The sequence below is a fragment of the Pteropus vampyrus genome, unplaced genomic scaffold (genome assembly GCF_000151845.1).
Source record: "Pteropus vampyrus isolate Shadow unplaced genomic scaffold, Pvam_2.0 Scaffold393, whole genome shotgun sequence".
Classification (NCBI taxonomy): domain Eukaryota; kingdom Metazoa; phylum Chordata; class Mammalia; order Chiroptera; family Pteropodidae; genus Pteropus; species Pteropus vampyrus.
In genome coordinates this window covers 772,856-787,063 of record NW_011889174.1, presented here as the reverse complement: position 1 = coordinate 787,063, position 14,208 = coordinate 772,856, and the positions used below count along the sequence as shown (strand labels likewise).

Here is a 14,208-nt window from a genome sequence, read left to right as displayed (position 1 = left end):
AAATGTTATCTTTGGAGAACAAACATTACTTTAAAAAATCTGATCATTATTTACTTTGTATGATTCTTGTTCAAAAGTATTTAGAAGTAATGTAATCAGCTTGATTTTTTAAAAACTGTGACCATGTCCTTTACATTTCATAAACCAGAGAGACACAAAGCTATCTGTTTTGCCTTACTGTTGTGCAGGATCTCAGCGAATCAGTGATAGTGACATCTCAGATTATGAGGTTGATGATGGTATTGGAGTAGTTCCTCCAGGTGCGTGGGTGAAGAGCATGGCCCTGCTTCACTATGTTTCTATGCTTGTTTTTACTGTCAGTTTCTAGACTTCTCTGGGATACTGAATTGGAGGTATAGCATAGTGAAAGTATTTTATTATTCCATGGTGACTTGTCTTCCAAATTACTAAGAAAGTTTCAAATTGACTAGCGACTATTCATTAACATCCCTACTTATTTAATTACTCAGATACTTTAGAATCATGGCTAGCTAGGTTAAAATCATTATTTCACAATGCTATGAGCATAAGTGAAAATATGAATTTCTTTTTGAAAAGAGATTTTGAATTTTCTTAAATAAAAATTCTATGTTTTATATTGTACGTCTATGATTTTCCTTCCTCTGTTTCTGAAAATAATGTAGCCTTCCATGGAATATACTGAGAAAGGTGCATGGCAGGGTTTAAAATTGCATGTGGCATGGCTTAAATTTCAGTACTTTTGTGATGCGTTTACTGCTGATTATAACTAGAATGTGTATTGTATGTTTCAAAAAAAGGAAATGCTTTAGAAAGATTCAGTATTCGTTTTAAGTCAACATCTTTTTCGCATTGTATAAGTTAGTAAAATTTTTGTGACATTGTGGAGTTCAAATCTGTTTCTCATCTGACTCTTTTGTCAGAAAATGAGTAAAACCAGATAGTAAAAGCTTATTTTTTGGTCACTAATCTTGTACTATTTCCTTGATTTACTAGTAAAAAGTAAAGAAATATCGAATAAGAAGTAATTAAAGAAAAAAATAATGAGACACATCGATATGAATTATTAAAGGCATTTCTTTAGGACAGTGTTGACATATATGTCCTCTTAATTTATATAATTTCTCAAAGGGGATGCACTCAATTTGAGGGCAATGACTTTGGCCAAGTCAGTAGACAGATTCCACACTAGTGACTAAGTTCATAATTTGGAGAGACACATACAACTTCATTAAAACAAGGAGAAAATTATAGAGAGTTCTCTAAAATTAGGTTTCATTTGCTTCCATAATTCAGAGAAAATATAGTATTTAATCACTGTATTAAAGTAGAAAATATTTCTAAAAACAATAAACTTGGAGGTGTGCACATCTACATACTTATATATTACTCTTGGATATTAGATCATCAGTGAGAGTTTTAAATAATCATGGATAATAGTGGATAACATTTCATATTTTGTTCTTTGTTTTTATTTCTAAAAGGATTATAATAATTAGACACATTCTTCAAAGAAATTTTAACACAAAATTGAATAGAATATTGTTTTTTAATAAAATTGGAAGGAGGAAAGTGCTTGTATATTAAACCATTTGCATATTTAAATAGGAATCAAATAGATGATTCCTGATAGAAAAGTCATCAAAACTTTTTAACAAGAATTTTAGCTGTATATCAGCCTTAGTGTTATTGTTCCCAACTTACCTAAATAGAATTTATTTCTGTGAGTGGTTCTCATATTTTATTCACCTAAAATTTCATATTTTTTAAGGTGAGGCAGGGTAGTGGAGGGATGAATTAATATAAATGGCTAATTCAATAAATACTAAAATGGTGAGTATCTTCTCTTTACCTTGGGAGATCACATGGACAGCAGCCAAAATAGGAGTTATAGGACCCACTACAGATGGAATTAGTGCTTGGACACTACCAGAGAACACTGAATTTGAAATATATTTATATTCCACTGATACATACCATAGCATGGGGTTTGCAAATACATATAACCTCTTTTATCAAGTAGAAGCAGTATCTAAATTATCATTTCAAATATTCATTTTCATTTAGCATTTAATATGTAATGAGGCAAACTTTTAATAGAGTATAATAAATAAATTATATAACCAATACTTAATATTTTATGTTTCAGAGGTCTCTTCATAAATTAATAAAAGTGATAATGCAATTTATTTAATTTTTCAGGTATATTCTTCATTGATCTAAAATGGGTATATGGCAGCTTCTAAAAATATATATGTATGGCAAATATAATGTAGCAAGCCGCTCAGTATTATATAATACATTTTAAATAAAGAGGAAAGATGAGCATTGGTGAAATAAAGGCAAGAATCTAAAATAAAGTGAGGGGATAAGTTAACAAGTGCACTGATACGTTCTTATATGCCTTTAGAGGTTGATTACAGATTTGCTTCTACATTTCCTAGCATCCACTATGAAGTAACATTTATTAGGCGTAGATGCCAGTTCTACATATGTTTAATGCAGTCAGTGAAGTTTCTGGTTTTATGTTTTTTGAAGAAGTTAAAAAACTTGTTTTAAAACCTCAATTTTCTACCACAGCCATACCATAAACTTTCTAATGCCTTGGTTTTTCTTAGCACCATAAAATTCCATGTTCTTGCTTGATGTATTTCCTACCTTTCTCCAATTAGGGAAGGAATCTAAGGTTCTGAAAGCAATTGAGACCTCCAGAACTACATTTTATAAACTTTATAGTTACCATAACCTCATTGTTATTTAAAATAAATAAATTGAACTGCTTAATGAGGATATAAATAACCACATACAGAAGGCCCTCATCTGAGGAAAGGCATCTGACAGTCTCAGCTCTTCACATCACTACTGCAAATTCAGAAAATGGAAGAAAACCCTCTAACTTCTAACTTTGAGCCAATTGAAGCATTGAAATAAGCATAAAATAGCAGTTCTCTCTTACCTTTTTTCTGAATATAGGGTATATGTTAACAACAGTAAATTAAACATAATTTGAAGAAAATAAATTATTTTGTACAAAGCAAAGAACTATGAATGAATATTAGGATAGGATAAAAAAGACATTAATTTCTATATAAATACAAAGAACCCAAGAAAAAAATTATTATACCTTTTTAACAGCAAGAGGCCTAAATTCTCTAAAAGTTATTTTATAATAATTAATTATACCAAATTTGAAAGTTTTATTTGTGTACCTTGAATAGTCATTGAAATCTTGATACGGTGCTCCCAACTCAGTACTGACCTTCCACAGTTATTGTGTAATTGATGCCAATTGTTATCAAATGACACCAAATGTTAATTTAAAATGTTTAAGTAATTCAGACTTAGATTAAATATCTTTAAAAACAGCCATATTTATAATGAGCTGTGAAATAAATTTACTACACAAATTTAATTGGTCTCTTTCTAGACTTAATATTACAAATTATACATCTGAACAACACAGAAACTTCTACATGAAACTCAAAATATTAGCCCAATTGCTGTTACTTTTGTTATAAAATGAAAATATACAAAATTATATTATTTATGGTTATGTCACATGGTCATTATACTGATAATTTTAGAGTGACAAGTGGTTAAGTGACAAGTGGTCATTATACTGATAATTTTAGAGTGACAAGTGGTCAATTACACAATAACTGTGGAAGGTCAGTACTGAGTTGGGAGCACCGTTTGGTCTCAGTATTGTTAAATTATACTTTATGAAATGTTTAAATGCCTTTCTTCTATGTTAAGCTTAGTCAAAAGATCATACAATCACGAATAATGAACTGTTGGATACTTTTAGTCTGTTTTCGATATGATGATGTTTTGTGGCATATTTTAAAAATGATGTGAGAATTGGCAAGTAAATAAATGAACAACAGTGTAAGCTGCCAAGTTAAATTTAATATTTTCCTGATTCATGGACATTTATATGTGTGTAAATATAAGTATTTTTCTTTTGGCCACATGGTTTTTTATTTTTCTTTCAATAATTGCACACAATGACCCTGTGAAAAAATTTAATCAGAGCTGATATAAACCTTTTTGCTTCAGGGGAGATTTACTTCTATAATTTATTTTTAATTGAAATTATGTTAACTATATTAACTTAATTATGTTACTACTAACACATTTGTGGAATAGTTTCAGATATCTAGGATAGATTTGACAATTGTTTTTTTAGGAAAGTTAATTTTCTTTGCATTATTGCCATACACTGTGTTCATTTGAAATTTGCAGTATTGTCTAAAGTTTGCAAAATTCATGATTAGTATTTGTAATAGTGAAGATCTGCTACTCTTCTTTGTTAATTAAAATGAGAATATTTTCATTTTCTTATTTGCAAAACCATCTGAATTCAACTTTAGAAGAAAAATCCAAATACCATTTAAAGAGACACCAAATTTCTAAGCATTTACTTGTACATTAACTTTAGTTCACTGTCAGGTGCTTGGTTTGTATTGCTAAGAAATCACTAACTCATTTGTTCTTTAAATTAAAATAGTATCCCAACTCATTATAATGTCTGAGGCATCAACTATTATAGTAATATTCAGTATCTTCTTGGTTCCTTTGAGCTAAACTGTAACCTGTTCTTTTGCATGTATATATTACACTCTGTGTACATATACTTAATAGTTTTTAAGATAAAGCTAATAGTATTGATTGCATGGCATTTATCTTAATAGGTCAGTGGCTGCTTTAGATATAATTTGATATCTCCACATTAACATTTACATTATAGAAGAATATTGATTACTTTTTGTGTGTACTCTTGCCAGTAGGTTATAGGTCTAGTGCTAGAGAAAGTAAATCTACAACATTAACTGTGCCAGAACAGCAAAGAACAACGCATCACCGCTCACGTTCAGTATCTCCTCATCGCGGCGATGATCAGGGAAGGCCGCGTTCACGTTTACCAAATGTGCCATTACAGAGGTAGGCTTTAAAATGGGCTTAGTGTCCCTGACAGTACCTTTTAGTTGTTGTTGTTAGAATGCAATGGAAACTGCCACGGGCTTCTAACTGAAATGAAATGATGGTTTGGTCAATCAAGTTATTTTTTTTAGAATCATTTGTAGGCAAAAATGCCTGTTTATTCATTATCTTATATTCTATTCTTTAATCTCAACATTCTGTTCTGTACAATATTCTGTTCATTAATCTCAAGAAATTTCCCAGGGAGTGAAAGAAGTTTATGTCCCAAGCACAGTTTTTTAATAACTGCCTTGTGTTCTGTTTGCTAGTTTTCTCTCCTTTTGGGGGAAATTGTATGGTGGTGGGTTAGACCTGTGGAGACAAGTGGCAAAGAAGATGAGATTAAGCAGCAGAATGTATTTTTAGGAAATTTAAGATTGTCTCTTCGAAGTACTTTAAATGCTTGGGAAAGTATGTAATACATAAGTATAGTGTAGTGTTCTATTTCATCTTACCCAGAAATACACGTCTGAAATTTTAATTAAATATGCAAGTAAAAATTGTGGTCCTTGTTTGATGGAGGTACAAAAGAAGGTTGGAAAAAAGCAGCAGAGGCAGAGCACTCAGAGAGAATAAATACCTATAACTCATTGATAAAATGGTTATTTGGTTATGATGCCAACACTTTTCAAGGTATTCAGCTATTTGCCAGTACTGTCATTTCTTTCCCATTAGTCTGGGAAATTTGGGAAGATGATACAATTTGACGCATATGAATTTTTTAATCATTTTAGGAGTTTAGATGAAATTCATCCAACAAGAAGGTCACGTTCTCCAACCAGACACCATGATGCCTCCCGAAGTCCAGTTGATCACAGATCCAGAGAGGTGGATAGTCAGTATTTATCTGAACAAGACAGGTATTTATTCAAATCATGATCTTGACATTATAAAATTTTTCTTTGCTCTGTTTTAATATATGATAGATATCTCGACATATTACATTAGAGAAAAAAACTATTTTATCACTCAAAACCGAACTTCTCCCAAAGAACAACTGGTAAGATATTCTAATAGAAATGCAATTCTAGGAATTATTTGACTAACATTATATTGTCATAATAGATGCTTTTAAAAAAAAATCAAAATTTCTGTTTAGCCACATTCCAATGCATGATTTATTGTTGACTTAGATACTACCCTAAATTATAGAAGTGAGCCAGTAAGCAATTTTCAAATATTTTATATTTTGAGGTTTGCAGTCTTTGGGATGTTATTTATGTAATTACAAGATTACGTATTTTATGTTATTAAAAATTTTGGATGTGAAAGAGATAATGTGAAAGACAGATAATGTTGCAGAGTTTCTCTGAGAACGTCAATAATGTTTTTATACACCTATTTATTATGAAATATATTTCCACAAAGTATCTATAAATTAGAAAGTATTGAGATGGATTCTTTCTTATTAACAAATGCTTCCTGGACACAATTACTAAAAATCTACATTGCGACTCTATTGTTCTACAAGCCCACAGACTTTCTTCTCAAACTAACCACGTACCTGTATAATATGCCTGCCCGCAAGTTCAGGATATGATTTAAGGTTTTGTAATACCTATCTTGTCGAATATTGTCTTGTGACTTTTTGAAGTGAAGAAGTTTTAGGCAGAGTAGGGAAATGATAGTGGTGCTAAATGGTTGATTTTTGCCATGTTGTCAAGGACACAGAACTCAAGTAGAGCTTCTTACCTCCCTAATTGTTATCCTACTGTGAAGTGGTGCCATGACCTGCAGAAAGTAGTGTTATATTGGGTACAGGGACAGGAACTTCTCTGAGGAATAGGATTCCACACTGCTCAGTTTGAGTTGAGTTGAGTTGAGTTGAGTTGAGTTGAGTTGAGTTGAGCGAGGGCCACTTTGTCAGAATTCATTCCAGCCATCATGAATTTAGATGATGAAGGACAAAAAGGATTTCTTGACCAAGACATTCAATAGAGTGGAATTAATTTAAGTGTACAAAAAGTATCAATTTTAAAGTAAAATAGTCCTAATCAAGCATATTTTCTTTTGGTTAAGGAGAAACATAATATGTGATATTGCATTTTCAATATCTATAAAAGCTAAGAAAGCTATCATGCTTTAAGTTGCTTAAAAGAAATGAAAAATTTTAGGGTTCCTATTAGTTTCAGAAAGGCCAGATTTATAAGCCTTTCGAAAGTTGTTAAAATACCCGTGTCTAGAATTGGAAATAGATTTCTATGTCTTATTTGGAGAAGGTTAGGTTTAGTTTTGTTTTGTTTTAATATTATTTAAAATCACTTTAAAATATAATAGCAAATCAGTAACAGTTAGGACTTTGACCATAATGTTTGTATTTTATTGTTTAAATTTTTAAAAATACTGTCATGTTTCTTTTTTGTTTAACCTCTTAAGCAAATATGCTAGTGCAGACAATCTGGTTTCTTCCCTTTTCATGTTTTCATCGGCATACCATTGGCATATCCCGTGTCATTTAATGCCTCATAATTTATCTGTTTCACTCACCACCCATCCTGTCTGTGCAGTGAGCTTCTTATGCTGCCCAGAGCAAAACGAGGACGAAGTGCAGAATGCCTACATACTACCAGGTAAATACAGGGATTGGTAATGGTAACTGTGTGTGATCACTCTCTTTCCATTCTACTATTCTTTCATCTCTCCCTTAGTGGTATTATTACTAACACATAATTTTCCCAAGTATTCAAAATTTGTTTTGTTTTATATGGAGGTGTGGAAAAGGTTCCAAATATATTTCAATTTTGATCCAGGAAGATTACTTTTCTGTTTGTATATTCAGAATCCAGAGACTGATGAGCCTCTGTTGTACTGTTTACACATTCCTAAAACTGAGGAACCAATTTCTGCAATTAAAATCCTATATACTCGCTGTGAGCAGCCCTACCCCCAACACACACACCTGTCTAGTCACAAGAGGTCTGATCTTCTGTGCATGGCAGTGTTATTGTTTCCATGATTATAAGTTTGCTTTGTTTTAGCCTTTTTTTATTTCCTTTTGGAATCTACTTTTGTTTATATTGTTTGCTTTTAATAAAATCTTTAGCAGTTCATTTTTAATAGCTGAGCTTCAAATTCCTTCAGATTAAAGAATAAGGACTTTCTAACTTCTAAACCTTCCTTCCCTTCATCCCCCCACCAGTTCAGAAATGCTGCAGTACAAACTTCCTCATAAAGACATGTAATGATATGATGCCTCTTTAAAGATGAAAGAGAAAGAGATGTAGTATTCCTTAAATTGGAGCTTAGAACCTGATACCTTATTTTCATCTCCTTACTTCTTGGATTTCATATCCAAAATAAATTGTCTTATAGATTACTCATAGAATACAGTCTGTAAATATTTATTGTCATTTTGGAGGTAAGGAAGTAGTAAATCAGTGAAACAAACCAACACAGAGACAAACTCTCAAATATTTTGGCCAATAAAAAGTGTGGACTGGCACCCAGTAAATGGGTATTTCTAACATACACCAATAGTCTAAATAAAATAGTTAAAGCTATGTTTTTTCTTTTGTTTATTTTCTACTTCTAAACATGAAATATCAGGATTTATACAATATAATATAATATTAATTTAATCATTTTATATAATCTTATCTTCAAAACACATCATATCATATTCATTTAGGAATTTTCAGAATGAAATTTGAGGATTTACTATTTTCCAGTCAACAAGGAAAATAACTTTCATTGCGCGCCAAGCAGTGTTAAGTATTTAATGTACTTTATCTCAATTTCCCCACAGTAATTATATGATATGAATATATTATCCTCATTTTACAGATGAGGAAAGATGCTAAGAAATTTTAATTTGATAAGTAACAGAGCAAGGATTCAAAATCAGGTCTATTTGACATTTTCCACTAAACTAGTTTTTTTAAAAATATGTTCTGAGGAGTTGGTCCTGTGCAAACGTTCTACTGACAAAAGAATTTGTAAGTCAAACAGATTTTGGAAACTTTGCAAATTAAAGCCCATCCTAGAGATTTAAAATGCACAGCACGGTAAAGTCATGAACTAAAGAAGTCTGTCTCATATTTTTAATTAATTTTCCCTCATATTATTTAACCGTAGAACTCCTTTTGCATAAAATATGCCCTGAGAAAGTAGTGTTGTACAGGAAACATTGTTGCTGCCCATGTCCTAGATACTTTATGCCTTTTACCTCATTCGAGGTCTCATAGCATACCTGATAAGTATTGTTGTTTTCCCATTTTATATATGTAGACAAAGGCTTAAGCATTTGACCTGAATTACCTAGGCTAATAGCCAATAAGTGGCAAAGCCATGGTGAGAACTTAGACCTTCATATTATGAATTGTATGCTATTTTCTATTTATTTTCTCATTCTGTTCTGACCCTTATTAGACTGTTCCTGGAAAAAATAACAACAACAACAACAAAAAACACACCTTTGAACCAATTGCTTAGAAAAGTTGTATAGCAACGTGTTACTATTGATACTTGCCTAAGGTTCGGAGTTGAAGACTCTGTTGTCTATAAAACAGGCAGAATTCTTAATTTCAGTAAAATTTGTCCTCAGTTTGTGCTCAATTAATTATGGTACTCTAATACATTTTTAATCTGAAGCTTTAAGAGATTCCCTTGGATTCTACCATTATTATAAATATGAGTGAACCACTGGTTGGTTGATATTTAGAATGTCCTCAGCAAATGTTTATTCTCTGATTATCATACTTTAATCCAAGATGGTTAATGAACTTTCATAATGAGCAATTTGTAGAAACTTTATTAAATTATCAAAAAATTAATTAACCATTAGTTAATTAGTTTTCTCTTGGTGGTATAGACGGTCCAGAAACCCTCATTGATTTTAAAGGAATTCAGATAAAGTTGGTTCTTTGTTTCTGCCATTTTCTGCCACATCAGAATTCATATTCTGGTTTGCATCTAATGCCTGTCTCACCCAATTGCCAAAGATAAATTATACCTATGGTTGGATTTGGATCCAGCTTATAAATGAAAGAACTTGTTCACTATAGTCACTTCCTGATCCTTCGCCCTTTCCTTTCTTTACTATAGTCGAGTACATGACTAGCCTCATCCCTGGAATGCTGGTCATCTCTTTACTTGTTATCAAAATATTAAGTCTTAGTCATGTTTTAATTCCCAAATTACATAAATTATCTGGCTAGTGCTTTAGCTACGAGTTATTTACTTCCATAGAAGCAGAAATAATATTAAATCAGGAATTAAATAGTAAATTTAAATATTAATAACTCAGTAGTTTAGTAAGCAGAGATTTTTTAAATTAAGGCAATTGAACTATTATTGAGTCATGATTATGAAGACAGATGTCTGTGATTTCATATTTTAATCTAATCCTACCTTCAAATAATTATTGTGGTTCTTTTGAGAAAAAACAAAAGATCCATCTGTTTGTAGCTTTATAGACCTCTTACATTTTTCATATCCTAGTAAAATTTGCTTCCTATATATTTTTGTTTCCTGCATGTTTGTGTGCCCACGTTCCAGACATCTTGTTAGGCACTATAAAACATTACCTCCCAAGATGCCTTTGTTAGAGAACGGTTCTCACTGGAATATTTACAGGTAAGAGTCATGACAGTGAGTCCCAGTTATAAACTAATTCTTAATCCTTTGCCTGTTAAAAATAGCAAATTTACATTCTAATAAAGCATTAACATTTTTCTCTTAAAATTAATTATACACAGAGAAACATTAAATTAATGATATCTAAAAATAGTTTTAATTATAAAACTTAGGAATTCTAGAAGGTTTCTTTAAATAAAATCTTATTCAATATTCAGAATTCTGGTTGTCTTTTTTGTCATTTTTTTTGTTGTTTTAATTGTTGATTCTAATTGTGATAATTAATTTTGTGTTGTTTTATTTTTGGATAATTTTAATTTGCGAAGCTCAGTTCTGCCTGCACATACTAAAACCAAATCAGTGACTAGACAGGACTTTCCCCTTCATCATGAATGCTTTAATTCAAGAGTATTGAGATTTACTGATGAAATATTGATTAGGTAAGAACTTATGAAAGTCACACCTTCCACTTCCCTTGTCTAGTGTTGTGAACCAGAATAGTTGAAGTGTAAAATTTTTCTCCTCTGATGTCCTTCATTTTGTTTTGGTGTGGCATCTGTTCTTGGTAATGAAGTTTTAGACATTTTGTTTTAGTGCTTTCTGTATTGGTTTTTTCATAAGTAGGTGTGGTTTAGTGTCATTTTTCAGTCTGAGAACCTTTTTTTAAAAAATTATGCAAAGCAATTCGAGCATAATCTTTGTTTAGTTTCATTTTCTAAACAAAATTTTGCACTATCATCCTGTCAACTCTCTCACACCCTTACGAACTGAATCATAGTGATTCTACATCTTATGTAAAGGGGACATTATTTTATGCTTTACTCTCTAACATGGTCTTCCTTTCTTTGTTTTCTTTGTCTTTCTCTTCTACCATTGGATGCAATGCACTGGCACTAGTGAACTACAGCCCTCCCTTGACAGGGCTAGGAGTGCTAGTACCAACTGCTTGAGACCAGATACTAGTTTGCATTCACCAGAACGAGAAAGGTATAAAATAAAGACTTTCTTAATTTCCTATCATTTGTACTAGTGATTTTTTAATCACTTTGTTTCGTTTCATGTGAGTCTTACAGGTTTATTCATTCATGTTCACTTTGCTAATTGTCACCATTTCCCCCTCCTTTATTATACATCTCTGTGGAGAGATACGTGTATGTGGATAAGCCCAAGGGTCCATATACACATATTTCTGTGAATGTTGTTGCAAATGGTGTGATGTAATTTGTAACCGCTTCTGGCTGCTGCTTTTCCTCTTCTGTTGCTGTTCAGTCATTTTATTTACATACTACTCAGGGAGCCTTCAGTATGCTGATAATGGTATAAGGTCCAGTGAGTTATCTGAAGTTTTCTGTTAGTTCCAGTGATAAATAGTATTTATAGGTTTAACAGCAATCTTCCATTAACTCAAAACAAGAATTATACTTAGATAGAATACTTCCCTTATGCATCTGTATTCACTTTTGAATCAAACTACTCATTGATATAGATCAAGTTTAACATTAGATTATATTTTGACAACAAAAATGGTAAATTCACCATAGATTTTCTGATGCCTTAAAAATAAATACACAAAATTAAAAAATAAATAAATATACGTAATTTATGTATACATATGTTTACCCACATAATTTTGCTTAAAACTTTTAATTGATTAATAAATAATTCTGATTTTTAAATTAAATGTATTCAGTGATTATGTGTTACACTGTCTCCGAATTGCAAACAGCTAATGTTTCCATTATGATGGAACTTTCTAGTCCAGTAAACTTGGTTGTAATTGATAATCTTGGTTATGATTGTTTTTTCAATTAGAAGTTATTCAGTGGAAATTTGTATACTAACTCTGCAAATCCTTAAGAAAACTATTTAGTCATGCTAATGTAATCCACTTCATCAGATGCTGCATAAAGCTTTTCTTTAGCAATATTTAGAGTCTGATTCTGTTCATTTATTTATGAGATGTTTATTTATAGAATGGAATAATAGGTACAAGTATACATATACATTTTTAGTGTCTTTGTAAGATTCTACTAAAAATCTACTTTTTTATTTTGTATTCTTTTGTAGTTGTAAAATTTGTAATAGAAGAAAACGAAATCTAACTACATTTTTGTATTCCTTTACATTTGTAATAGAATTTTAGTTGAAATGACTATAGACTCTTCTAAAATCACAATAGAAATTGTTTTATTTTCTGTTATTTTATATATACATACATATCAAGATATCTGGGGTTTATTTACAATAAAAGTCTAGAAAAACTAATTATATCCTTCTAAAGATGTCTAATAGATAAGGACTCTCCTTTATCTTTTCCTTAGCAAATATCACTGTATATTTACAAGAAGGTCTGATCCTTATACTTTTCCTTTATCTTTATTAGGTCTGTTTGAGGTCATTCATTCCACCTTGTTCCCTGATTGGGAAGGAGTAAGTTACAGGCCTGCTATTAATCTTCTTTTCCCAGACTTTAAAACAAATTATTGCTTCAATGTTTAGAGACAGATTTTTAGAGCCACTGAACAATAATTACTTTTCTTGGATGTTTTATCTTCTTCCTTGATCTTTCATAAAAATTCATAACCTTACTGAAAGCTCATCAAAGGGCACTTACTACCCTATACTTACTACCTCCATTTTTTATCTCGTAGTAAATACTACCATCTGACTGCTCCTCCTTCCCACTCTACCACTATGATGAAATTCCTCTCAAGATTATATTGGCTCCCTAGTTTTCCAGCAGCATCCTGCAACATTTTACATAAACCGCTCTGTCACTTGAACCTCTCCTTTCTTAGTACCCTCTATAGATTTTCCTATGCCTCTATTATGACAGTCTCCTTAAACAGGCATCCATTCTACCCCCATCACTTCCAAGTTATGTATTTTCTTAGCTCCACCCTCACTTTTCCTCTTCTGCCCCAGCCATTCCATTTCTGAAGTGATATTTCTATCAAAATTTTACTCTTAAGGCATATGAAGACAACACTCCACTGTAACTGGCCAGGCCAGACCTTCCCCCTGAGACTAGGCCTAAATTTATAAATGGTTGCCAGACCCTGTGTACGTCAAAAGTTCAATCAAATTCATTACCTTCCCTTACATCCTTTCACAGCCCAATGTGTCCTCTTTCTGAATTTTTCTTACATTTGATGGCCTTGACATGTAACCAGTCACAGGATCTAGAAAATCTAGAAATATTTCTGCTCCTCTTTCACATTCAGTGAGTCAGTAAATCCTGTTAATTTTTCTTTTTGAGAATCTCCAAAACAGATTTCTCACCTTGATTATATTACAACCCATCTCCAGTTCCAGTATTACTCCTGCCCCCGTTAACTTTCTCATAAGCTCTATTAATAGTTTTTATTACTTTTTGTCTCTTTAGTTTTCTTTCCATTAACGTTAAAATGCCCTTTTCCTTTGTTGTCTAATTAAAAATTCTACTCATGCTTCAGAAATGCAAGTCAAGTAACCATATCTTCTATAAAACCTTTCTAACCCTGTACCACCCCGCCAACACACACACACACACACACACACACACACACACACACACGTACACACATATGCACACACGTGCACACACTTCCCTTTCTTTTGCCAGTCAGAATCATTTACTTGTTTTTCTGGGCCCATGTAGTATTATATACTTCTATTAAAATATATTCTATT

At 31.7% G+C, this 14,208-nt stretch overlaps 1 protein-coding gene across 12 annotated transcripts in view; it reads left to right on the top strand.

Annotated features, from left to right (window-relative positions):
* Positions 1 to 14,208, top strand: part of RIMS1 (regulating synaptic membrane exocytosis 1) — a 184,337-nt gene that overhangs the window by 52,497 nt on the left and 117,632 nt on the right. For 5 of the 12 annotated variants that reach the window (XM_023523461.1, XM_023523458.1, XM_023523454.1 and 2 more), the window contains exons 11-15: positions 189 to 260; positions 4,770 to 4,923; positions 5,697 to 5,822; positions 7,470 to 7,532; positions 11,434 to 11,523. In XM_023523461.1, coding sequence (XP_023379229.1) covers positions 189 to 260; positions 4,770 to 4,923; positions 5,697 to 5,822; positions 7,470 to 7,532; positions 11,434 to 11,523 — 505 coding nt within the window. Of the gene's footprint in view, positions 1 to 188; positions 261 to 4,766; positions 4,924 to 5,696; positions 5,823 to 7,469; positions 7,533 to 10,458; positions 10,537 to 11,433; positions 11,524 to 14,208 lie in introns of all 12 variants that reach the window. The other 7 variants (XM_023523453.1, XM_011380397.2, XM_023523456.1 and 4 more) reach the window with 3 other exon arrangements.